General features: G+C 40.1%; 1 protein-coding gene and 1 pseudogene across 2 annotated transcripts in view; one reads left to right on the forward strand and one right to left on the reverse strand.

The window, feature by feature from the left end:
- The window catches only part of LOC114312969 (thioredoxin domain-containing protein 9 homolog), a 33,250-nt gene extending 17,444 nt beyond the window's left edge, over positions 1 to 15,806 (forward strand). Inside the window, exon 4 of the mRNA XM_028259266.2 lies at positions 15,571 to 15,806. Coding sequence (XP_028115067.2) covers positions 15,571 to 15,747 — 177 coding nt within the window. The 3' untranslated portion in view covers positions 15,748 to 15,806. The remainder of the gene's footprint in view (positions 1 to 15,570) is intronic.
- A 3,886-nt stretch (positions 15,807 to 19,692) lies between these two features.
- LOC114312257 (calcineurin-binding protein 1-like) overlaps positions 19,693 to 27,936 on the reverse strand; it is a 46,886-nt pseudogene continuing 38,642 nt past the window's right edge. Inside the window, exons 12-20 of the transcript XR_014347911.1 lie at positions 24,905 to 25,048; positions 24,617 to 24,824; positions 23,813 to 24,215; positions 22,550 to 23,028; positions 21,347 to 22,004; positions 21,254 to 21,263; positions 21,110 to 21,166; positions 20,951 to 21,028; positions 19,693 to 20,300 (exon numbers count right to left, since the gene is read on the reverse strand). The product of XR_014347911.1 is annotated as a calcineurin-binding protein 1-like (transcript). The remainder of the gene's footprint in view (positions 20,301 to 20,950; positions 21,029 to 21,109; positions 21,167 to 21,253; positions 21,264 to 21,346; positions 22,005 to 22,549; positions 23,029 to 23,812; positions 24,216 to 24,616; positions 24,825 to 24,904; positions 25,049 to 27,936) is intronic.

Consider the following 27,936-nt stretch of genomic DNA (forward strand, 5'->3'; position numbering starts at 1 on the left):
AATACCAGTTCAGTAAACAGTTCAGTTCAGTATTCAGAAGATAATCAGTTGAACATATCTTTACACAATTGTTACTCACAGAGTTCTGGGCTACAGTATGCTAGAGCGTGTCTCCCCAGTTGCCAACCCTACACAGTTTACAGGTTGAACACACACTAAGCTACACAGTTGGGAAATAACATAACTAAATCCCTAATTTGCCTTGGTGTGTTCTACAATGATATCCTCATCTAAATGTCTTAAACTAGGCCTAAGAATGCCTAGGATGGGATGAGGATGCAAAAATACACTTAGAAAATATTTCGCAAAGTTTGCTGAAAATAGGAGCCTCGCTCGAGCGAGACTTTCTACGCTCGAGCGTAAGTCCAAAATCAAAGGCTTCGCTCGAGCGAGGAATCCTTCGCTCGAGCGGTCTGCAAAACAGTAAAAGTACTGGATGCTGAAATTTTACGCGCGATGGTCGCTCGATGGTCGCTCGAGCGGAGCCCTGGACAAAGGTGCTCGCTCGAGCGGGGAATCCTTCGCTCGAGCGAGGAAGCCAAATCTGGAATTTCCAGATTTGCCTCCCAAGCTCAAACCAAGCATTCAACCACTCCAAACTCGACCTCTTGGTCCCAAATTCTGGAAAACATCATTAAATTCAATGTATAACAAGTTTCAAAGCTCAATTCATGAATTCAAGCCCCAAAGGTGAGTCAATTAAAACCATATTCAAACCCATTTTCAAGAACAATCATTCAAACATGCATGAATGAGTTTTAAACCAAATTGAAGCTCCAAAGCTTGCTCAAATGAGCTCATTTCTTTCCAAAACCAGATGAAAACATGGTCTATAACAACAATATGAGCATGCATGTACCAATGTCCATGTAATCAACCTCAAAATGCAACAATACCAACATGCATGCAAGAAATGATCTTCAATCCATCATTTATGGACCAAATCATGACTTAACTCTACAAATTAACATGAACCATGCAAGAACTAGCTCAAACACATCAATAAAGGTTGAGTTCTCTTACCTAGAGCCTCAATTACAAGTGTAGGACCACAAAGCAACAATCAACCTTCAATTCTCTAAGTTGTTTAAGCCAAATCTCAAGAACTACACAAACTCTCACTCTCTCTCTCTCTAAGTCGGCAAAGCAAGGAGAAATGGCTGATGGAAATGTGTTTTTGATACAAGGTGTAATGAGGCTCAAACATGTATGTTGAGTGGGCCACTAAGGGTGGCAATATGGTAAATAAAACAAACTCTTTAATTAGCTTATTTTATCTAATTTAATCATACCTAATCAATTTTCAGATAAATATACCATAAAATCACATTAATTATGAGGGTCACGGAACATCAATCGGTTTCTAATTCGGCCGCCGATAAGGCCTTCAATTAGTAGTTTAAACATATAAACATGAACAGATAATCAGACAATCAAACAGATAGAATGCAATTAACTAACATATACTCAGTTAATTCAGATTCCAATTTCAATCAGTCAGTTCAGTACTTTACTCAGTTCAATTATCAGTCAGTTATCAGTCATTATCAGTTCCGTTTAACAGTAACTGGTGATCAATCAGTCATTAATCAGTAATCAGTATGAGGGTTGTTACACCCCGACACTTCTAGCAACGGTCCGGTGCCTGAACACCTACATATATATATGAACAGTGAGCTAAAACTTAGTGAATAACATAATGCGTAAAGAGGTTAAGAATGAATGTCCTTTCAGTATTGAAAACAGTCAATTGATTCAGTATATCAGTCATTCAGTTATAACAGTCATATGTGGTACATCCATTAGCAGAACAGTACAGTAAACAACAGGTCTTGAAAGACCGAGCAGTCAATGATGGCCATCATAACAGTAAACAGAAGTTCCAAGATAGGAACTAATAGAGATCTCTCTAACAATAGCAGTAACAGTAACAGTAGTTGCTATGGATGCCACAATACAGTTCAGAATAGAGGACATACATTCATTCAGTTAACAGTATTAATTCAGAAACAGTACAGTTAAACCATTCAGAAGATATTCATATTTGAACATATCTTTACACAGTTGTTACTTACAGAGTTCTGAGCTACAGTTAAGCTAGAGCGCGTCCTCAGATGCCAACCCTACACAATTTACAGGATGAACACACACTAAGTTTACATTCGAGAATCAAAGACTTAGTCCCTACTCAGACTCGGTGTGGTTCTACATCAGTATCCTCATTAAGATGCCTTAAACTAGGCCTAAGAATGCCTAGGATGGAATGAGGATGCAAAGATGCACTTTAAAACATTTTTCAGAATTTTCAGAAAACAGGGGTCCCGCTCGAGCATAGGTTACTCCGCTCGAGCAGACATGCAGACAAAGGTTTCCGCTCGAGCGTAGACTTACTCGCTTGAGCGTACTGCAAAACGGTCAAAAGTGCTGGATGGATGAAAATCACGCTCGATTGGGCGCTCAACACTCACTCGAGTGTAAGACACAAGGTCCCGCTTGAGCGTAAATTACCCCGCTCGAGCGGACTTCAAAACAGTGCAAAATGCTGGGAGTGCGAATTTCACGCTCGAGCGCCAGTCACCTCGCTTGAGCGTGAGTTCAAAATCTGGAAATTCCCAAATTCGAACCTCAAGCTCAAAATCAAGTTTCAATGCACCAAATTCGATCCTTTTGGGCCAATTTTCTGGAAAACACTTCAAAACTCATAATATAACATGATTCAAAGCTCAATTGTAAAATCAAAGCCCCAAAGGAAGATCAATTCAACCCAATTTCAAACTAAATTTCATGAACATAACTCAAACATGACATGCATGAGTTTAAACCAATTCAAAGCTTCCAATACTTGCTCTAATGAGCCAATTTTATCAAAAACAAGATGAAATCATGGTCCATTTGCAAAAACATGAACATGCATGTGAATTTCATGAACAATAGCTTCAAAACTCAAGAATGGAAACATGCATGCATGATATATGCTACAATTCAACATTTTGAACCAACTCTTGGGTAGGATCTCTAGTTCCTCATGGATCATGCAAGACAATACACAAATACATTAAAAAGAGGTTGAATATCCTACCTTGGGTCCTCAATCACAAGTCTAGAAGCTCAATTGCTATCAACCTCCTAGTTGATTCCACAATCCTCCTATTTCTCTCACTCTAGCCGGTTCTTACTTCTCAAAATGGCTGATGAAAATGTTTTGGCCAAGTGTGTGTGAAGCTCAAAGTGTTTAGTTAGTGGTCCACTAGGCATGGCAAAGTGGTAATTAGTCCAACCCATGCAATTTAGTTTATTTGATCTAATTTAACCATACCAAATCAATTTTCAATAAATTTTACCATAAAATCACATAAATTCTAATGATCATAAAACATCAATCAATTTCAGATTCGGCCACCGATAAGGCCTTCAATTTGTAGTTTAATGCATAAAACATGAACATATAGTTTAACAGTCAAACGGATAGAAATGCATTTAAACTGGGACATTCAATCAGTCAGTTCAGTATTTCAATCAATTCAATTAGGGTGTGTTTGGTAATGTTTACGTTTTCAGTTTATATTTACAAAAATTTTATAAACTGGTTTTTGTTTATTTTTAGAAAAACATAAACTACAAACGCGTTTGGTAATTGACAAAATGTTTAAAAAAATTTAAAAATATAAAAAATAGTGAAAAATGGCAAGTGGTGACAAGTGGCGGCGGAAGACTATAGTGGAAAGTGGTGACGGTGGGTGATGGGTAGCTGGTGGCGGCGGGTGGGTGGTGGTGGTGGTGGGTGGGTGGGTGGGTGGCGGTGGCGGGTGGTGGGTGGTAACGAGTGGTGGTGGTGGTGGTGGCGGGTAGTGAGTAGTGGTGGCAGGTGGGTGGCGGATGACGGGTGGTGGGTGGGTGGGTGGGTGACGGTGGCAAGTGGTGGGTGGTAGCGAGTGGATGGTGGTGGTGGTGATGGCAGGTGGTGGGTGGTGGTGGCAGGTAAGTGGCAGATGACTGGTGGTGGCGGGTGGGTGGTGATGGTGAATGGGTGGGTGACGGTGGCGGGTGGTGGGTGGTGGGTGGTAGCGAGTGGGTGGTGGTGGTGGCAGGTAGGTGGTGGTAGCGGGTGGGTGGCAGGTGGCTGGTGGTGGATGGTGGTGGCAGGTGAGTGGTGAGTGGTGGTGGCAAATAGGTGGCGGTCGGTGGATGGTAGTGGCGGGTGGCGGGTGGATGGGTGGTGAATGGTGGTGGTGGTGGTGGTGGTGAGGGGTGGGTGGTAGTGGCGAGTGGGTGGCAAGTGGGTGGTGGGTGGTGGCGGACGGGTGGTGGTGGGTAGGTGGTGGTGGTGGTGGTGGTGGTGAGGGGTGGGTGGTAGTGGCGAGTGGGTGGCAAGTGGGTGGTGGGTGGTGGCGGACGGGTGGTGGTGGGTAGGTGGTGGTGGTGGTGGGTGGGTGGATGACAATGGCGGGTGGTGGTGGTGGTGGTGGCCGGTGGTGGTGGCAGGTGGGTGGCGGATGACGGGTGGTGGCGGGCGGGTGGGTGGGTGATGGTGGCGGGTGGTGGGTGGTAGCGAATGGGTGGTGGCGGCGGCGGCGGTGGCAGGTGGGTGGTGGTAGCAGGTGGGTGGCAGGTGGGTGGTGGTAATGGGTGGCTGGTGGTGGCAGGTGTTGGATGGTGGTGGCAGGTGGGTGATGAGTGGTGGTGGCAAGTAGGTGGCAGGCGGTGGATGGTAGTGGCGGGTGGCGGGTGGTGGGTGGTGGTGGGTTGATGGCAGGTGGGTGGTGGTGGCGAGTGGGTGGTGGTGACGGAAGACGGTGGTGGAAAATGGTGGCGGGTGGTGGCTAGTGTTGGGTGGTAAAAAAAAAAAAAACTGAAAATTGAAAACGGAAACACATTTTTTTTGTTTTCATTTTTTGGCTAAATTTATAAACTGAGACCACTAATTTATAAATCAAAAATTTTACCAAACAAGTTTTTATTTGAGTTTTTAAAATTTTTGTAAATATAAACAGAAAACTGAAAACGTAAGTGTTGCCAAACGGCACCTTACTAATCATGTTCAGTCTCAGTTTAACAGTAATCAGTAGGGTTATCAGTAGACAGTGGTGAGGGTTATTACAGTCTCCCCTCCTTATAAAGAGTTTGGTCCTTCAAACTCGAATTACCTTTATTCTGGAAGAAAACAGGATTCAGTAGGAACAATTCAGGATATCTCTTGGCCATGTCATCTTCCCTCTCCCAAGTGGCATACACACCACCATGGTTTTGCCAATCAACTTTCACTAACGGGATCTCTTTGTTCCTCAACTTCTTGATCCGTCTATTTACAATCTGAATAGGCCATTCTTCGTAAGTGTAGTCATCACTCAACACTACACGAGTAAGCTCAATCACATGGTAAGGATCCCGGAGGTAGTCCCTCAACATAGAGATGTAGAAGACGTTATGCATATGCTCCATTTCAGGAGGAAGCGCTACTTGATACGCCACCGGATTGATTTTCTCAATAATCTCATACGGTCCGACATATCTTGGCGCCAGTTTGCCCTTGACTCCAAAACGAGTCTGGCCTTTCATCAGTGTCACTTTTACAAAAATGTTATCACATACTTCATACTCTCTGTCTCGCCTTCTGACATCCGCATAACTTTTCTGTCGACTCTGTGTGGTTTTCAGTCTCTGTTGTATCAGTTTTACTTTCTCAGTCGTTTCATATACAATCTCGGGCCCAAGCAAAGGCCCATCTCCAATTTCTGCCCAGCAAATCGGAGATCTACATTTTTTGCCATACAATGCCTCAAAAGGTGCCATACCAATACTTGAATGATAACTGTTATTGTAGGCGAATTTAGCTAAAGGCAAATGGCTTTCCCAATTTCCTTGGAAATCAAGAACACACATTCTCAGTAAATCCTCCAGAGTCTGGATGGTTCTTTCTGATTGGCCATCTGTCTGAAGATGATAGGCACTACTCAGTCTCAGTTCAGTACCCAATGCAATCTTTAAGCTTTGCTAGAATCTCGATGTAAATTTTGAGTCCCTATCAGAAACAATGGACACAGGCATTCTATGCAATCTAACAATCTCATCAATATAGAGTATAGCCAATTTGTCCGCATTATAAATTGTTTTGACAGGTAAGAAGTGAGCAGATTTAGTCAGTCTATCAACTATAACCCAAATTGAGTCCATACCTTTACTAGAGCGAGGTAAACCAACAATGAAATCCATGGTGATATGTTCACATTTCCACTCTGGTATAGGTAAGGGTTGCAGTAAGCCTGCGGGTCGTTGATGTTCCGCTTTGACTTGTTGGCAATGAAGACACTTTGATACAAAATCAGTAATTTCTTTCTTCATTCCCGGCCACCAGAAATTCAGTTTCAGGTCTTGGTACATTTTTTTGTTCCCCGGATGGATAGACAGTTTTGAATTGTGGCCCTCTTGCAGAATTCTTCTTTTCAGTTCAGAATCATTCGGTACATACAATCTTTCCTGGAATTTCAATACATTATTTTCAAATTTGAAGTCCGATTTCGGTTTAGATTCCCGTTCTTCGATGATCTTCTTCAAGAAGTCATCCTGTTGCTGTTTCTCTTTAATCTCTTCAATCAGTGCCAGTTGAGTAGAAATAACAGCTATTGTTCTACCTTGTTCTCGCAAAACAATCTCAATTTTAGATTTTTCAAGGTCACAAAGCAACTCTTTCTGTCTGGTGAGTAAATAGGCTAAGTTTCCAATCGATTTCCGACTCAGTGCATCGGCAACGGTATTGGCCTTTCCCGGATGGTACAAAATCTGTAGATCATAATCTTTTATCAGTTCTAACCATCTCCGCTGCCTCATATTCAGTTCCTTCTGTGTGAAGGAGTACTTTAAACTCTTATGGTCTGTATACACCTCACATGTCGCCCCATAAAGGTAGTGACGCCAGATTTTTAGTGCAAACACTACTGCAGCAAGTTCTAGATCATGGGTTGGGTAATTCTTTTCATGCGGTCTCAGTTGTCGGGAAGCATAGGCAATTACTCTCCCATTCTGCATTAAAACACATCCCAAACCCTCGTGAGAAGCATCACTAAAAATGGTAAAACCATCCGTACCTGAAGGTAGGGTAAGAACTGGTGCAGTCACAAGTCGAGTTTTCAACTCTTGGAAAGCTGATTCCCTTTGGTCAGTCCAGTCAAATGATATCCCCTTTTGAGTCAATTGAGTCAACGGTAAGGCAATTTTGGAGAAATCTTTGACAAATCTTCTGTAATATCCAACTAATCCCAAAAAGCTTCGGACTTCTGTAACATTTGTTGGTCTAGGCCAATTTACCATTGCTTCAAATTTCTGTGGATTAACTGAAATTCCATCCTTGCTAATAACATGTCCCAAAAACATAACATGATCAAGCCAAAATTCACATTTAGACAGTTTAGCATAAAGTTTCTGTTCTCTTAAGGTCTGTAGGGCAAGTCTCAGATGATGTTCATGTTCTTCTCTACTCTTGGAATAAATCAGAATGTCATCTATGAATACAACAATAAAGTCATCGAGGAATGGTTTAAAGATTTTGTTCATGAGGTCCATAAATGTAGCAGGTGCATTGGTAACTCCGAAAGGCATAACTAAAAATTCGTTATGTCCATACCTCGTTCGAAAAGCAGTTTTATCAATGTCCTCTGGTTTAACTTTCAACTGATGATATCCGGATCTGAGATCAATCTTAGAGAAAACTTGAGCACCCTGTAACTGATCAAATAAGTCATCAATACGCGGCAATGGATATTTATTTTTCACAGTTACCTTGTTCAGCTCACGGTAGTCGATACAGAGTCTCAGTGAGTAGTCTTTCTGTTTCACAAATAAGACAGGTGCGCCCCACGGTGAAGTACTGGGCCTGATAAACTTTTTATCTAACAGTTCTTGCAGTTGAACTTTCAGTTCTTTCAATTCGGTAGGTGCCATTTTATACAGAGCTTTAGATACTGGCTGTGTACCCGGAATCACATCAACAGTGAACTCAATCTCCCTATCAATCAAATCCCCTAGTAGATCATCTGGAAAAACATCTGAGAATTCTCTAACTATAGGAATACTGTTCACATTAACATTATCATCAGTAGAGACAGTCAATACAGAACACAGATACCCTTTACACCCCTTCTTAATCAATTTACAGGCTTTCATAGATGAAATTAGATATGGGGGAGGTACTACACCAATTCCGTCAAACACAAATTCGGGTAAACCAGGTGGACGGAAAATTACTTGTTTTGTTACATAGTCAATAGTAGCATGATATTTTTGTAACCAGTCCATCCCCAATATTACATCAAAATGGTCAATATTTAACGACAGTAAGTCAATATACAGATGCATATCCCTAACAATAATTTCACATGCAGGGTACATATAAGCACAAGTCACAGATCCCCCGACAGGTGAAGATACAGCTAACAAGTAATTCATGGGTTCTAATGGTCTATTCAATTTTCGCGAAAAAGCATGCGATACATATGAATGTGTAGACCCCGAATCAATCAGAATATATGCATTTTGAGTGCAAATTGAGAGGATACCTGACACAATGGTCTCAGTATTCTGCACATCTCCCGGTACTAGGGTGAACACTTGGCCCTGCCTCATAGGCTCTTTCCCGGTAGCTTTAGGGTTAGGTTTTGATGCAACAGTTGATACTGCTACGCTTGGTGCAGCTTTACTATTGCCCTGTGAAGTGGAAGGGCAATCTTTGACCATGTGGCCCACCTTGCCACACCTGTAACAAGCACTAGAAATTTTATAACAAACTCCCTTATGGTTCTTACCACATTTAGAACAGGGCGGTATGGAACGGTTCCCTTGACTAGAAGTAGTCGTTGACCCTGTATTTTGTTTTTTGTTCAACGGGTTATTTTTGTCTTTCTTGAATTTAAAACCCCGTCTCTTACCACGCCATTCAATTCCTGGTGTTTTAGGCTGTTTCAGTGCCCCAATGTTTGCTTCAGCCATGATGGCTCTGTCAAGAACATTTACATACTTCAACAGTTTCAGTACATTTATTCTGTCAAGAATTTCCACATTCAGGCTGCCTTCAAACTTCCTAGCCTTTTTGTAATCGGTGTCCACCATGTGTGGTGCATACCTGGCAAGTTCGGTGAACTTTGTTTCATACTCGGCTACCGACATGGTGCCTTGTCTCAGCTGTTCAAACTCAGTCACTTTTCAGTCTCGGACACACTGAGGAAAATACTTCTCAAAGAAGGCTCCTTTGAATTGAGCCCAATTCATAACGGTGTTGGTGTCACAGACTAGTATCCACCACCTTTTGGCCTCTTCTTGCAAGATGAAGGTAGCTAGCAATACTTTATGTGCTTCAGTGCACGGAAATACTTCAAATAGCTTTTCTATTTCAAGAACCCAAGCTTCAGCTTTTAGTGGTTTGAGGCCTCCCTGAAAGGATAGCGGTTTCATCTTGCTAAACTTCTGTGTCAGAGCAATTATATCCCCATCATTAACATTCGGTTCCGGCTGTACCGGAAGAGGAGATGGGAGCTGTGGGTTCTGCTGTTGCTGTTGCCTTAAGGCTTCAGTTAGCAGTTCAACAGTTTTTTCAAGTCTCGCCATTCTGGCGTCAGATGATTCAGTTCCATCAGCAGTATTTGCATTATCCATTTCACTTTCACTATATGCAACATGGTAATAATAAAGATAAGAAGTTGCATACTTTAAACAGATTATCGCATTAGTATATATTCAGTCATGTCATAGCCACACACACTTATCATGCTCATGTAATGCCCTAATCACTTTTCTAGGACATCCTATAGCTCATTTGGACACGTGTGTGCGGTATAACTCGTGGTAAGTATCGCTCTGATACCACTCTGTCACGACCCAAACCCGCCCCTATGGGTTTTACACCGTAACCGGCCAGTAATCCGTGATTACCGAAGGCCTGCTTAACAGTAAAATAGTAAAACAGAGTACAGGGGCTAGCAGAAGCCAAAACAGTAAATAAACAATGTCCAATGAGCTGTAACAGTCTGTATGCAAAAAGACTTTTCATACATATATACAATCAGTGCAAAACAGTATGTACAACATTTACAATCGATCGGGACAGGGACTTAATCCCTATTAAAACAGTACAGTAACAGTCTATACAGTCTATACAAAAACAGAACAGAAAGGGGGAAAACTAAAACACCCCATAGCCTTAGCTTGAAATAGGTTCGGAACCTCGCAGTGAGGTACATAGGTTGGCTTGACAAAACTGGAGTTTACCCCGACGCTTCTAGCAACGGTCCGGTGCCTGAACACCTACATATATATATGAACAGTGAGCTAAAGCCCAGTGAATAACATAATGCGTAAAGAGGTTAAGAATGAATGTCCTTTCAATATTGAAAACAATCAATTGATTCAGTATATCAGTCATTCAATCATAACAGTCATATGTGGTACATCCATTAGCAGAACAGTACAGTAAACAGTAGGTCTTGGAAGACCGAGCAGTCAATAATGGCCATCATAATAGTAAACAGAAGTTTCAAGATAGAAACTGACAGAGATCTCTGTAACAGTAGCAGTAACAGTAACAGTAGTTACTATGGATGTCACAATACAGTTCAGAATAGAGGACATACATTCATTCAGTTAACAGTATCAATTCAGAAACAGTACAGTTAAACCATTCAGAAGATATTCATATTTGAACATATCTTTACATAATTGTTACTCACAGAGTTTTGAGCTACAGTTAAGCTAAAGCGCGTCCTCAGATGCCAACCCTACGCAGTTTACAGGATGAACACACACTAAGTTCATATTCAGGAATCAAAGACTTAGTCCCTACTCAGACTCGGTGTGGTTTTACATCAGTATCCTCATTAAGATGCCTTAAATTAGGCCTAAGAATGCCTAGGATGGGATGAGGATGCAAAGATGCACTTTAAAACATTTTTCAAAATTTTCAGAAAACAGGGGTCCCGTTCGAGCGTAGGTTACTCCGCTCGAGCGGACATGCAGACAAAGGTTTCCGCTCGAGCGTAGACTTACCCGCTCGAGCGTACTGCAAAACAGTCAAAAGTGCTGGATGGGTGAAAATCACGCTCGATTGGGCGCTCGACACCCGCTCGAGCGTAAGACACAAGGTCCCGCTTGAGCGTAAATTACCCCGCTCGAGCAGACTTCAAAACAGTGCAAAGTGCTGGGAGCACGAATTTCACGCTCGAGCCCCAGTCACCCCGCTCGAGCGTGAGTTCAAAATCTGGAAATTCCCAGATTCGAACCTCAAACTAAAAATCAAGTTTCAATGTACCAAATTCGATCCTTTTGAGCCAATTTTATGGAAAACACTTCAAAACTCATAATATAACATGATTCAAAGCTCAATTGTAAAATCAAAGCCCCAAAGGAAGATCAATTCAACCCAATTTCAAACTAAATTTCATGAACATAACTCAAACATGACATGCATGAGTTTAAACCAATTCAAAGCTTCCAATACTTACTCTAATGAGCCAATTTTATCAAAAACAAGATGAAATCATGGTCCATTTGCAAAAACATGAACATGCATGTGAATTTCATGAACAATAGCTTCAAGACTCAAGAATGGAAACATGCATGCATGATACATGCTACAATTCAACATTTTGAACCAACTCTTGGGTAGGATCTCTAGTTCCTCATGGATCATGCAAGACAATACACAAATACATTAAAAAGAGGTTAAATATCCTACCTTGGGTCCTCAATCACAAGTCTAGAAGCTCAATTGCTATCAATCTCCAATTCTTCCACAATTCAAGCCAATCTCCTAGTTGATTCCACAATCCTCCTATTTCTCTCACTCTAGCCGGTTCTTACTTCTCAAAATGGCTGATGAAAATGTTTTGGCCAAGTGTGTGTGAAGCTCAAAGTGTTTAGTTAGTGGTCCACTAGGCATGGCAAAGTGGTAATTAGTCCAACCCATGCAATTTAGTTTATTTGATCTAATTTAACCATACCAAATCAATTTTCAATAAATTTTACCATAAAATCACATAAATTCTAATGATCATAAAACATCAATCAATTTCAGATTCGGCCACCGATAAGGCCTTCAATTTGCAGTTTAATGCATAAAACATGAACATATAGTTTAACAGTCAAACAGATAGAAATGCATTTAAACTGGGACATTCAATCAGTCAGTTCAGTATTTCAATCAATTCAATTACTAATCATGTTCAGTCTCAGTTTAACAGTAATCAGTAGGGTTATCAGTAGACAGTGGTGAGGGTTATTACAAGAATCCCTTTTCCCGAAACTGATTTAAGGTACCTCAAAATGTGATATGTTACATCTAAATGTATTGCATGAGGATCATGCATGAACTGACTCACTATCCCGACTGCATAAGCAATATCGGGACGAGTATGGGAAAGGTATATAAGTCTTCCCACAAGTCTCTGATACCTATCCTTATCCACAAGATCACCAACACCACTGCAGAGATGATGGTTAGCTTCAATGGCGAATCAGATGGTTTACAACCCAACATACCAGTTTCCCCAAGAAGATCTAGAACATACTTCCTTTGAGAAATAAAGATGTCTTTGTCAAATCTAGCAAGTTCAATTCTAAGAAAGTATCTCAACGAGCCAAGATCTTTGATCTCAAATTCCTTGGCCAATTGCCTCATGAGATGCATCACTTCCTCCTCATCATTTCCTGTCACTACTATGTCATCCACATATACAATAAGCACAATAACCTTATTTGCATTGTGTTTGACAAACATGGTGTGATCTGCATTGCTCTGCCTATACCTGAATCTCAACATAGCCTTTAGAAATCAGTCAAACCAAGCTCGGGTAGATTGTTTTAAACCATATAGAGCCTTCTTCAACGTGAAAACTTTTCCATCTGTAGACTGAGATGAGAATCCCGGTGGTACATACATATACACCTCCTCTTCTAAGTCACCATGGAGAAAGGCATTCTTTACATCCAGTTGTTGTAAAGACCATCCCAAGTTAGTAGTGCATGAAAGATGAGCTCGAATGGAATTCATCTTTCCAACAGGAGTAAAGGTTTCTTGATAATCAATTTCATACGTTTGGGTAAACCCCTTGGCCACTAATCTTGCTTTGTACCGTTCAATTATCCTATCTTCTTTCTGCTTAATGGTAAACACCCACTTACACCCTACTAGTTTTTTTTCCACTAGGAAGAGAAACCAACTCCAAAGTGTTATTCTTGCTCAGAGCTTGCATCTCCTCTACCACAGCTACTTTGCACTTAGGATCATTGATAGCTTCTTTCCAACCCTATGGGATACACACAAAAGACAGAGACAAAACACAAGCACGATATGTAGGAGACAATGAATCATATGACACAAATTTAAAAATGGGGTGTTGAGTACAAGCCCTAACCCCCTTTCTAAAAGCGATAGGAAGACTCAAATCATCAACAATATGACTATAAACTATTGGTGGAGAAGTAGACAGAGGGTCATTACCTGGAGAATAAGCCTGTAACAACCCCGACCTGTGGTTAACTATTAATCCATGATAAAATGAGCCTAATAAGGAATTAAGGTGAATTCCTGAATTAATTGCATGCGTATTGCATTATTTGTGTTTATATTTGTATATCGTAGAAGTATCTGTTTGTGCTTCCGTTTCGCTCTGCGAATTGAGGGCCTTATTGGCCACAAAACATGAAATTGACTTGGTTTATGTGTTATTTGAGAGTTTTGGAAATTTATGGTGGGCTAAATTGAAATTCGATATGGAACGAAATAATTAGAATAATTAATGCTCACTTGATGAGTGGTAATCCTAATTAATTAAATTCCCTAATCAAGCCTATATAAGGCTTATACACCACTTTAGTCATCTCCTCTTCAACATTTGAGCCTACACAAAAATGTGAGAGATAGAGAATTAGAGTAAGAGACTTGTCTTCAAGGAAGGAAAGAATAATTGTAGGGAATTGAAGGGTTTGGACTTAGAGACTCAAGGGTTAAGCCTCTAGTTCTCACTTTGGAAAGTCTAGGTAAGAATTCAACCCTTAGATTATAAAAATTATGATATCAAGGACATGAACTCTAGAAAATTAAGTTGTGTAATGCAAGAATTGAGCTGGAATTGATGAATTTAAGCCATACCATGCATGCATGCACTTTCATCACATTTTTGAGTTTGAATTTCAAGTAATTCTCTCATGCATGTCCTTAATTCACCTTGGGTTTGGAAAGTCATCAAGTTTCATATCATTTTACCTTGATTGATCATGTTTTGAAAGTTTTGAAGTCAAGAAATTACATGCATGTGATGTTTTCAACATTTCAAGCTTGAGTTTGCACAATTGGCATGCTTTTGGGCTTTGATTTTGCGAAATGATTTTGAGTTCCCAATGTTTTCCAAGTTTATACATGTTTCCTTAAGCTTTTGGCCCAAAAGAACATGATTTATTGGTTTGAATTCGAGTTTTGAGCTTGGGAGCAAATCTAGAAACCCCATAATTTTGTTTCTCCGCTTAAGCGACAGAACCTACGCTCGAGCGACCACTCTATGTTTTGCACTTTCGCTCGAGCGACCAAAAGTTGGCTTGAGTGTAAAATGTATGCTCCCAGAAGTTTACAAAATTTTGTAGACCGCTCAAGCGACAAGAATTGCGCTCAAGCGAGGACCTTTTTTACTCAACTCTGCACTCGAGCAACCGTCGGGCGAAAAAATCATGCAACCAGTACTTTTGCAGAGTTTACAGACCGCTTGAGCGACCGAGGTTGCGCTTGAGCGAAGACCTTGTTGTAAAAAATTTGACTAAGTGTTTTAAAGTATATTTTGGCATCCTCATTGCATCTTAGGCATCCTTAAGCCTCAATTAAGCCATAATAATGAGGATAAGACTTAGAAACACACTAATAACGAAACACAGTGAGTTAAGTAATATCCGAGTGTGTATTTCAATATGTTTGTCTGTTATATTTATGTAGGTCACGCGCTGCAACTAGTTTGATTTGTCTGCTCTATCTGTCTGCTTTGGAGCTATCTGTGAGTAATAACTTTGTAAAGCTATGTTCATGTTTAAATATTTTCCTATATGAAATGATATGATATGACAAGAAATGATTAGTTTTCTGAAATGCTATGTTCTGTATCAATGAATGACTATCCATATATTGAAAAGTATTCATGGAATCCTTAGCACATGGCCCTCGCCCGAGGGTAACAATACCGTGCTCTATGAGCACAAGGCCCTTGCCCGGGGGTAATAATATCGTGGTCTCATGGCTCTCACCCGAGGGTAACAATACTATGGCTTAAGTATGTTATCTGTTCCCGATACCAGAGGTTCCTTTATGGAACTGGTCAAGTATGACTCATAATGCTCTGTATCTGATCTGTTAGTGCTAATGGGTGTACCACGTATGATCCTCTGTGTAATTGAATAAGTACATGCTTTTGAACTCTGAATAAGAATATGAATCTATTTCTGATTTGAACTCTACTTTCCAAATCTGATATGGGACATCATTCATTAAACTTTTTACTCTGTTATTATTCACTGGGCTTCCGCTCACTATTTATATAATGTATGTAGGTGACCAGATGCATGACCAGACTCAGTGATGAAGGTCTGGAAGTCTATTTTTGTTGGCCAACCCTTGCGCCTCCCGAGGAGGTTCCAGAAACAGTCAAGTGGTCGAGTTTTGTGGATCAAGCTATAAGTTTAAGACTTTGTTTATTTTGTGAGCAGTTCTTTTACGTGTTAAGTTAATGACAATGTAAATGTATACTTGATGTCATATGTGGGTTGGTGTATAAAGTTTTAAATTTATGTCTCATGTATGTCTGCACAGCTCTATGGACAATGTATTTTATATAATTGTTCCTGCAGTCCCTTATATTATATGATATTTAGGTCAGAGGCCTTTGGTAATCCCAGGATTACTGGCTGGTTACGACACTAAACCTATAGAGGCGAGTTTGGGTTGTGACAAAGCCGGAACATGATATAGAGCTGGCACAAGGGATGATGATTGACCTGGTGGCACAAGAGGAATCTATTTTTTCTGACGCCTTGAGTAAGTCTTAAGATCAGCTCTGTCCAAACGATCACCAATGTCAAGCTCCACATCAGGAGAACTATTGGACTCCCCCTCGCCACAAATAATAGACCGCTAACTAGAAAGGAAAAAAGATAACTCATGCTGATATGATACATCTGCAATGTCATCCGGAACACACTCCCCCTGAGGAGATTGAGGGAAAGAAGTAAAAAAGGACTTAGATTCACGGAAGCTGACATCCATACTAACATACACTTTACGAGTGTGTGGATCATAGCATTTGTGACCCTTCTGAGTATCAGAATAGCCAATAAAGACATAACGCACAGCCTTAGGATCAAGTTTCTCACGAGCATGAGGTTAGAGATGCACAAAACACACACATCCAAAAACCTGAGAAGGAAGAGAAGGGGAGGGGAATAAGTGACAGGTAAAAGTTCAAGAGGAATTTGAAATTTGAGGTTACTGGAAGGCGTACGGTTAATAAGGTAAGTAGCGGTAAGAACAACGTCACCACAAAAAGACGGAGAAACATGCATGGTAAACAAGAGAGAGCGAGCAACTTCAAGGAGATAGTCATTCTTGCGTTCAGCAACTCCATTTTGTTGAGGAGTGCTAACACAACTAGTCTAATAAAAGATGTCATGCTTTTCTAGGTATGCCCGAAAAGCTCCATCAACATACTCAGTCCCATTATCACTCCGAAGAATTTTGATTTGAGCATTAAAAATATTAGTCACCATTTTATGAAAAATTTGAAAACAAGAAAACACTTCACTTTTAGTTTGAAGCAAGTAAATCCAAGTCACACGGGAATAACAATCAATAAAAGTAACAAACCACCGATACCCAGAAGTAGAAACCACAGGAAGGAGCCTCACACATCAGTATAAATAAGCATAAAAAGAAAAGTTCTTCTTTTATTAATGGAAGGATAACAAGTACGTTTATGCTTTGCAAGTTTACAAGCATCACAACCAAAATTATGCCTAGGACAATCACGAACTAAAGAAGGAAAAAGTTTCTCTAAAACACTAAAGGACGAATGACCTAAACGATGATGCCACTGATAGAGGAGATGAAGAGATGAGCCAGTAGTGCACTTGAAAGCCTGAGATGACAAAGGTAAGGCAGAAGGAACAACATTCAGAAAGTATAGTCCATCTTGTGCTCTACCACTGCCAATCATTTTCCCCGTAGCCAATTCCTAAAAGACACAATGAGTAGGAAAAAAGGTCATGGAGCAATTTAGAAAGGTGGTAAGACTACTAACAGAGAGTAAGTTAGTGGAAAAATTAGAAACATGAAGCACAGATGAAAGAGATAATAAAGAGGAACAAAGAACCGAACCCTTGCCAGAGACAAAGGATAGAGTGCCATTTGCCACTCTAACCTTATCTCGCCCAGAACAAGGGGAATATGAATAAAAAAGACGGGAGGCACCTGTCATGTGGTCGGTAGCAGATGATGAGGATGTACTGAGTACACTAGCAGGATTACCTGTATGAGCAAAGTTGGAAGAAGCAGAAGAAGAAGAGGCTGTGGTAGAATCCAGCCGAGCCATCAAACGCCTGAGAGTGTGTAGCTCATCCTGTGAAATAAGACCAGTGTCAGGAGGGGTGCTAGCAATAACCTCGAACCCATGTGCTTGAGGAAGAAACCCACCACTATGACCATGGCCTCGAGAAGGACGACCATTCAACTTCTAACAATGTGCCCGGTCATGTCTGTCATTCCCACAATAATCACACTTCAAGCAATCCCGATCAGCCGATGGAACCTTGCTACCAAACTGAGATGAACTAAGCATAGTGTCTCCCGAAGAAGGAGCAACAACAAACGCAGAGCGATCTGGTGGAGAGGAATGCACCATAGCACTACGTCTACTCTCCGCTTACTGAACAAGTGCATAAGCCTCTCGCACTGTGGGAAATGGACAACGGCCTAATACTTGAACGCAAATCTGATCATACTCTAAATTAAGACCAGCAAGGAAATCATAAACACATTCCTTTACGATAGCCTGCTGAAACAAAGAGGCATCGTAAGAACAAACAGCCTGAAAGCTCTGGTAATAATCCAATTCTTGCCACAAGCCACTCAGCTTAGAATAATACACCGCAAGTGAGTGATCCTTTTAATCTAAGCCTCGAACCTTCTGCCACAACTCATAGGCCTGTGCATCATTACCTTTTTTAGAATACATATGTGCCACAACTGTCTAAATCTTATGCGTAGTGTCCAACAAAAGGAAAGTCCGACTAAGTGTAGGTTGCATGAAATTGATCAACCAGGTCATAACCAAAGCATTCTCAGAAATCCATTGAGTACGCAAATCACCATCATTAGTGGGTTGCTTGAGGGTACCATCAATATATCCAGTCAAACCACAAGTAGCGATAGCAAGACTGCAGGAGCGAGACCAAATCAAGTAGTTGATACCATCAAGCTTAACAAGACTAATTTGAAGCGAAGGACTATCACCTAGAGTCATACCACAACTCAATCCTTTTCTTTAAGGCCCTTAGAAGTCTGGCCTTCGAACCCAGTCATAGGAAAATAGAGCAAGGTATCAACCAAATCAGAAAACAATCAACTGGAGACAGCAACTCACCAATATGGGTGAAAACAGAGCAAACCCACACCAAAACAAGCCAGATAGAGCAAGCAAAGGACTAATCAACCCCAGAAACCTCAAGAAATCATCAAAAGAGGACTCCTAACCTACCACATTGGTCCAGTAGGCTCCCAAGGAGAAGAGAGGAACAGAAAAATTAGCCCGAAAAAGGCTGGAGCAAGGAGTTTCAAAAAATGAGTCGTTTTCCCAGAAAATCAACCAAAAATAGAAAAACCACCAAACAATGGACAAAAAATTAAAATAAAATCATAAGGAGAAAGCCCATCAAATTTCGAGCATGGGGATTTTTTTTTGGAAATTGTACATGAAATAAATGAAAAAACAAGAGGTAAGTAAAGAAAGACCAAGAAAAAATTCTTCCAGGAAGAAGAAGAGGCTCTGATACCATGTTAGCTTCACAGATGAAGAAGAAGAGGAAAAAGAATAAACCGAGAGAGAAAGAGAGAAGTAGCTGCTATAATATTATTTCAATGATAATAGGGTTACAACTTAAACATACGTGTTTAAGCTAATACACATAAACATATGCTAAAGTATTAAACTTCCCTTAGATAACAATAACACTTGACACATAGCATTACTTGTAAGCCTACTAAGGATATTTTTCTAAAAACTTTCCAATTTCAATGCATTCGAGGGATGGGTAAGAGCAAGAAGTAAAAACAATTTACAAGTCAAACATTAAAGAAAAAAAGAAAGTATATTACAGATTAGAATCATTCAAATTATAGATAATTTTTTTGGATACATAGTGTTTATGTAAATGTACAACGATTGTAGTTTTACATTTTTCTCAAAATTTTGTATTCCATATCTGAAATCAAAAAGTGCATAAAAACTCAAAAAGAAATTTTATTTGTTTTTTGACTTTTTTTTTTGAGAAAAAAAGTTGTTTTTTCAAAAAGTGCATAAAATTTTTTTTCGTCCTCTAAAAAATATAGAAGAATACAAAATAAATAATAAACAATAGAAGTAGTTCCCAAACTAGTCTGTTTTGAGCGCAAAATTCAGCCCCTAAACAAACAAAAGAAATGGAAAATTTTTATTGTTCAAATGTCTAACAACTTGCGTACGATTTCACTGTTCTACTAGGAAATTGGTTTGTACATAAAAAATCGCAAAATTTGAGATTGTCATGACATAAACAAACCTCTTCAGGTAATAAGTAAAATAGAAAAGACTCTGTATTTATGAGCACTCATGTCCTGTCATCTCTTCAAGACAACATTTTCTACATTCTAAGAAGAAGAAAAGAAAAGAATGACCCCCCATACATGCCGTATATCACTACACATGTAAAGTGTGTCGGTTGCAAGGCCAAACTGAAGTCAACCTTTGCCTGGATCTGCTCCATCATGCACATCCAGATTGCTCCTTTCTTCAACATTTTTGTTACAACCAGGCAGATTTGGAGTTTCTCACCAATTGGATTTATGACTGGGTCATGAGTGGGCTTGCCTTCCAGCAAAGCAGATGCCACATTCTGTGCACTCTCACTTTCAGGCAATGAAGCAGATGTCGTATTTTGGGAGCTCTCATTTTTGGGCACAGCAGCTGATGCCACGGTGGTTGATGTAGCAGCCTCTGCTACACTGGATTTACTCGCTCCATCTTTCCCACCACCTATCACATCAGCATTATGAATAAACATCAGTGAATAGGAATGATGAATTAACACATTCAAGAGAACCAAAGAAGGAATAAAAAGAAATGAGGATGGCTACTTTCCGGACTTCAAGATTGTGCCACGTCAGTACCTTTTGTAAATTGAAAGTATAAATTATCTAGCCATTGACCCATTAAATATTGGGTCAGGTTTTTAAATTGGATCTAATATTGGGTTTATAAACAGGTGGATAAAATCTGAACCATTAATTTAAAAAAAAATGCTGACATGGCGAGCATCCGAGCAACAGACAAGACCTCCAGTTCGGAAGGACCCTGGCCCGATAGAAATTAGTCATTTCCATGAGCAATGATCCGGTGAATTTTTCATAAATACAAGACGAAGTGCCGAAACAAAAGACGAGACATAAACAGAGTTTTAAACACACAAGCACGTGCACGCGCACACATATAGTTCGTGTGTAAGGGAGAAGAAAGAAAATTACAATCTGGCACCAATTCAATTTTTTTAAATACTACAGCAGTTGGCATTGGCCCCGGACACACGTATATGTTCCCAAAATATTGGGCAGTGTGAGCATATAGAAAATAAGCAACCTCAGAAATATGAAAAAAATGAAGACTGAAAAAAATAAGGAGAAGTCAACCTGTATTACAAGCGCCAGCAGCGGGTGTATTTGTATTTGATGGCACTGATGAACTTCCAGATCCATTTTCATCTTTGACTGCAGATATAGAACCAAAATCCAAGATATATTAGTTCCATTTGCTCATAGATTCCTTTTACATGCAATTGTAAATTATACTCTCATAATGCTCTACATCTAATAAAAGAACAATTGCTGAAGTTGTTTTGGCTGCTTCTGCAGACATTCAAGCCAAAATTTAGTCAATAGGCCACAGAAGCAGCCAAAGCAGCCAGTGTTGAAGGACAAAGCATAATAAAGTGCCAATCACCTCCTAGGAATTAATTTACATTCATTTACACAATGCATTTTGGCATGCCAACCAAACACCTCTACAAAGTTTACTCAATTAAATACCTTGGCATTTTCTTCACAATACTTCATTACGGCCGGGATGTTCGTGTAATGGCCATGCAACAGTGTCTACGCCCATAAAAGAAGCTTCCGCGGAATATTCAGATCAAGAGCATTGACCCCATCGAGGCCGGGATAGAAGTGTCCTGCAGTTGCTAACTGAAACGGCACCACATACAGGTTGACACTTGATGCGAGCACTGCACAGGAGGTGTCTCTACTTAAGTTGTAAGAACATCAAGCAGTGTGGCAGCTGTCTCCAGATCTTGCTCTGAAGCTTTCTTGATTATAACCATTTTGATTTTTGGCAATAAAGGGTTCCATTTTGTTTCAAGATTTTTTAGATGGGTCTTCAAAGGAAGAATTCCACAATTCATTTGTCTGCAGATCAACACAGAGCTGTTGGCTGCTCTCTGACCCCAAATCTGATGGATTAGGAACTTGGATCTCACTTGAGAGTCCAGAATGTAAAGGTGTGATCAATGCGAAGCTAATTACAAGTGACCGATACCAAGCAACCGAGACATGCTTATAAACTTTAGCACAATTGCTATTTGACAACTTTGGATTCTTAAAACGCTTTCGTATCTCTTCACTTATTCCTTCAAGTACTTAAACTCTGACATTTCTCTCTAATAACTGGATATATTGGTACAGATATCTACAAGGAGAAAAATTATTAGAACGTATGTAAAACCAGGAGAGGAACCTGTTTCTCTCATGTGAACTGGTATTGGATAATAAATTGCTAAAGATGTATACAACCCTTGGAATGCACTATGCTGAATCAACACATTGGCCAATTCAGAACACTAGAATAGTTAAATTCCCCTGATGGCCCCCACCCCACCCCACCCCAGCCCCTCCCCTCCCGGACACCCCCCACCCTATACTCTCTCTCTCTCTCTCTCTCTCACACATATATATACAGATATGTATGCTTGTAACTAGGATGTCAGAGAAACGAAGCAGCATCGGGAGGGTGGCCGAGGAGGTGAGTGGTAAGTTGGGGAGGTGGGATGGAGAACGAATTTTGTTTTTTGTAATTTTGTCCTAAATGATAATTGTGCCTTGGCAAAAAATTGTCATAAATAATAATAATTTCTGGTGGGTGTACATGGAAATATTGTGTGTACATTTAGAAGCTCCGTAAGTTTGCATATAGTTCAGGCTTCTTAGGAAACTAATTTTCTCAGCATCACTTACCCATATAAGCTGCTCTCCGTTAATTCTGGATTAATGATCTGGGGCAAATAGCAGAAATCTGACCATAAGTTCATCTGCTCAATGAACAAGGAGAAAATTTTCTCCAGAAGATGCTCAGAGCGGCTTGCAGCACCAGAGCCAACATTCTCAGTTTGATGTGTCAATGAAATTAGGGACTTAACATACCTCCCAAGAGCTACTAGAACAAGAACTTCAAGGCACAAGGGGAACTGGATTTGATACTGATAGTAAGTCTTACTGCAACATATAATCAAGGAAATCTTTAAAATGAAAATATGGTTGTACCTCTTATCTGCTCGAATAGAGATGTAAGCCCGGTCAAGTGTACAGATGTCTCCCGCCTCCTCCAACAGTTTCCAATAAAACAGAATGTACTTCCGAATGCAAGTGATAAATTTGCGAGAGCTTTCTGGTAAGTGAACTTCAAGGACCTTTCTGTTCCCAGAAAGATCTGGGGTGTGTTTGGTTTGTGTTTGTCGAGTAGTTTTTGAGATAACAAGTATGAAAACTTGTTTGGTTTGCCTTTTTTTAGAAATGGTTTTGAAAAATTGTTTTGGGGAAAGAGTTTTAAAAAAAGTGATTGATTTGATGTGTATGAGAGAGAGAGTGATTTTGGAAAGTAGGTAACCAAACAAAATTTTGAAATTTTTTTTGGAAAAATTTGTTTGGTTTGATTACTCTTGAAAATTTGTTTGTAGAGAAATTTTCCCAAAAAATTTTCTGAAAAACAAACCAAACAAGGCCCTGGTGTTTTGCACCTGAAATTAAGAGAAGGAAAAATATGCCGATTGTCTATTGAATTATTTCGTTCAGAAGCTAATAAAAATAACTAACAAAGGACCTACAGGAAAATGTTACTGGGGACTTCCTCTTATTTCTTTTTTTTTTTCTTTTTTTCTTTTTTTTGTTTTTCCCCCTTATTTAATTTTGGATAGACAATGTGCATGTCTCTGTAGAAGCCTAATGTTAAAACTAAGGCCAAAACCCAGTCTTTACTGGGGACTTTCCAGTAATACATTCAAAACACGATTCATCACTCTTGCAAAGCATGTAGAATCATTTTAGCATTTCAAGAATGATATCATTTCAATGCGGAGATGACACTATTCAGTATTTCCTATGATAATGACTTGTCCCTTTTTCTTTTAATTACTCAAACATGGTAATAAAGACACATTTTCGTTGTAATTACTTCATGGAGCCAAATAAGAAAAATATTTGTGTTGCAAAAATAGTTCGAGGCTTGTACCTTCCTTTCTTGACCATACTATCAATCTCCCACATATTAATTGTGAAGGATGAGCGACATGACTTAAAGCAAAAGGAAAGTTCATCCTTTGCCCTCTCCAGATCCCCACTCTCACCTCCTTCTGTACAGCCCTTGGGCAAGCATATATCTGGCCTTATGAAAATGTTTGAGGTCTCCTTCTACACAAATTTCGAGGGCAGAAAGGCAATCTCCGTAAAGCATATGCCACGCCTCTTCCAACTGATGTGAATCTACTAGCTTTGTATCCTCGGGATTGGTTTGAATACTTTTATCCTCAACATCCATTAACAAATCTGGAATTTCAGTACCCATTCTGCTCAATATCTTCATGACATTCTCCTTTGTTGATTCACTAAAAGAATATTCTGCAACAACCTGAGGTAGACCCAAGAATAATCAAGACAAAAAAACAAATTATAGCACAGACATCAACTACAACATTACTTGTGCAAGTTGAAGATATTGTCAATAATAAAGGTAAAACTAATTCATAATAATAAAATAAAACACTACAACCATGCGTAGGTGTGTATGTTTCTACATGTTTGTTTGTGTCCAAGTGATCGTTTCTCTTCGTGTAGGACTAAGCGGAGATGCATATGTATTTAGATGCAATTATTTTGAAATGGAATATTAGATATCTTTCATCTGCCACTTCAAATAAAACACATAGATGAATAAATCAATGGAAAAAATGAAATCTACAAAAAAGAAACAAGGAGTGGAAGGCAATTTGATAATGGAAAAAAGAAAGATAAGTTCGACATAGGAACAACCTTTAGAACCTCTTTATTTTGTTTGCCACGTGTACAAAGTAACTTTAAGCGTGAAGCATGCATCCTGTAGACAGCATCTACCGCTGAAGGATTCAAATCAATAGCCTTATCATAATATGAAAATGACATCTCATGAGAGTTATCCAAGCTTTTCAGAGAGTTTCCCCAAATAAAATACGTGAGACCAATCTTCCCTGCAAGTAGAAGTCTCAAATTTGTTGGTGCAGTTCATATTTGAAAAGAATAGCAAACTAATAGCAAGTGGGAAAAAGAAGATACTGCGAAGGCCTTCTTAAAATGTCTCATTGCGTTATGACAAAACATCATCCATGCTGAATCCTTCAAGGGTAAAACAGATCTTTGATCATAGAAGGGAACCACATTCTGTGGGCCATCATAGTAGATTAATGCCAATAATCCATGTATCTCACCCTGGAACCAAACAAAATTTATTGACTGCCTGACAATTTACCATATAATAAATAGAAATATTAAGAGCGAAGAAGAAAAACCACTTTTAATCTTAGCCTCCAAGATTATCTCATTTTTTTCTTAAGCAACTTTACTGGTTGTATGGTAGATACTTGCAGGTGCAGGATCCAACACAAGGCACGCCTCACTTTACAGATTTTAGTGTCAAAATTATCAGAATGGACCTGACCAGTTGATTAGATGACCATTCAAATGATTAACCATCCAAATGTTCATATCATCAGACTAACCAAATTGGCAATAACCCTAACACTAGACCATAACACGCCTTTGGTGTCGAATCTGTATGCTGTTGAATCTATCTAATTCAATTTGCAAGCCATGTCTAGCTAGCAAGGGTGAAAATGCTATATGGATTTGAACATCAATATTTGAGGACCATATAATCGAACATAGGGACTGAGTGGGACCTGTGAGCATATTATATTAGCCGAAAGTTTCACTAAGGTCTGTCTGTAATCATTTTGTGCCCTCAGGGATTATCTTGTAATTGACTTTCTTGTAAACCCTAATCTTCATTTATAAATAGGGGGTGATATTCTATCATACCTCTAAGCTGGTTACTCAAGCTTCATGGTATCAGAGCAGAACCTCTAGGGTTTCGGCTCACCCTCGTTGGTAGACCTTTACACCAACGACACTCTAGGGTTGGAAGCTTACCTGGGTGGATCATCACTCAGCCGTCAGCTCGTCTTCCTCGCCTTCCTCTGTCGTCTCCCTCACCTCGTCGATCTCCTCGCCTTCCTCTGTCGATCGTCGCTCGTCGTCATCGTCCTCAGCCTCTGTCTCACTGTGGTATGATCTCAGCCTTGGTATATATAAATATAGCCTGTTATATATATTTATATATAAATACATGTATACATAAATAAATCAATATATATATAAAAAAAAACACAAAAAACACACAAAAAAAAAAAAAAAACACAAAAAACACAAAAAAAAAAAAAAACAAAACAAAACAAAACAAAAAAAAAAAAATGGTTTCTTAATTTTGTTATGTCTTTATAGTGGTCATTGTGCCTGTTATCTCACTACCACCTTCCGGGTTTGTGATTTCCACTAGTTTTGTTGCGGGTTTGGTAGTATTGTATCCATGACAGATTCCACCAGTGTGTCCCCTTCTTCTCAAACACCAAAGAGTGAGAGTCCCATTCTACCTACTACCATGACTGAGAACCCCAACCCTAGTCTGAAAATCACCACCTCTCTATTTAATGGTCAGAACTACCTAGTATGGTCTCAAAGTTTGACTACGTTCACTGACTCAGGTTATGACCAATGGGAGATTACCAACTCTTTGATTATGAGTTGGCTTATCCATTCGATGGTTCCAGAACTTGGTGAGGGCTACTTGTCTATGGAGACTGCCCAGGACGTTTGGGAGGCTGTGGCTGTTACCTATTCCCGCAAAGGAAATTTTTCACAAGCATTTGAGTTGCGCCGATCTATTGAGAGCTCACTTCAGGGGGAGCAGACTGTTCTTCAGTACTTCACTTTCCTCACCAACGGCTGGAAACGCCTTGACCACCTGGAAGACTATAAGCCCGTTTGCCCTGCTGATTCTGTCGGGTACAAGAAGTTCATCGCACGGGAACGGGTCTTTAAATTTTTGGCCGGCCTAAATGTGGAGTATGATCCAGTTAGGGGTCGAGTTCTGAGTATGGACACTCTTCCTTCACTTCAGGAGGCATTTGCCTATGTACAAAATGAGGAGAGTCGTCGGTCTGCTATGATGTCCCCTGTCTCTACTGACCGTTCCGCATTACTGTCTACTCCTCGAGATGGCCTCAGTCTACCTCCTCCGTCTGCTGCTAAGGAGTCTGTATTCTGTGATTATTGCAAGAAGCCGCGGCATACTCGTGAGATGTGTTGGAAGCTTCATGGGACTCCATCTGGGGGTCGAGGTGATCGGTCTGGTTCTCGAGGAGGTCGGTCCGGCCAATCTCGAGGACGTGGTTCCTATTCCCGGGCTCATCAGTCTAGTACCGTTGATACCCTTGAGTCTAATTCTACTTCTGTTACCCAAGCTTCTGATACTGAGCTGGAGGATGCTTTGCGCCAATTGTTGGACCGCCGATCTTCTACTGCCCTCAGTACCGCTTCCTCGTCCTTTGCCCGCTCAGGTAACTTAGCATCTTCTCCTTGTGCTTTCCTGTGTCATACATCTTTGCCTTGGATTATTGATTCTGGTGCCTCAGATTATATGTCTGGCTCCTCTGATCTTTTCTCTGTCTATAAGTCCTCTTCAGGTCAGGACAAAGTTAGGATTGCCGATGGTACTGTTTCTTCCATTTCTGGAAAAGGTTTAGTCCAAGTCACTCCTACCATACATCTATCTTCTGTTCTCCATGTTCCCAAGTTTTCTGTTAATCTGTTATCCTTAAGTCGTCTTACCCAGGATTTGAATTGTAGTGTGACGTTTTTTTCTGATCATTGTCTTTTTCAGGACCTTGTCACGGGGAGGACGATTGGCAGTGGTAGTGCAGAAAATGGTCTCTACTTCCTAGATCAACCGAACAAACTTGCTTATTCTTCCACCACGTCTTCCACTACCCCCGCTGATTTATGACTGTGGCATCGGCGTCTTGGGCATCCCTCATTTCATTTACTTAAGCATTTATTTCCTTCTAGTTTCGCAAATCATCATGTGTCTGACTTTCTTTGTGAGTCTTGTCAACTTGGCAAACAACATAGAGCTTCTTTTGCTCCCAGTTTGAATAAAAGTTTCGTTCCTTTTTCATTAATACATTCTGATGTTTGGGGTCCCTCTCGTGTTCTGTCTGTGAAAGGTCATCGCTGGTTTGTTACATTTATTGATGATTTTT

Source organism: Camellia sinensis, chromosome 13 (assembly GCF_055761805.1).
Source record: "Camellia sinensis isolate YWXY chromosome 13, ASM5576180v1, whole genome shotgun sequence".
Taxonomy (NCBI): domain Eukaryota; kingdom Viridiplantae; phylum Streptophyta; class Magnoliopsida; order Ericales; family Theaceae; genus Camellia; species Camellia sinensis.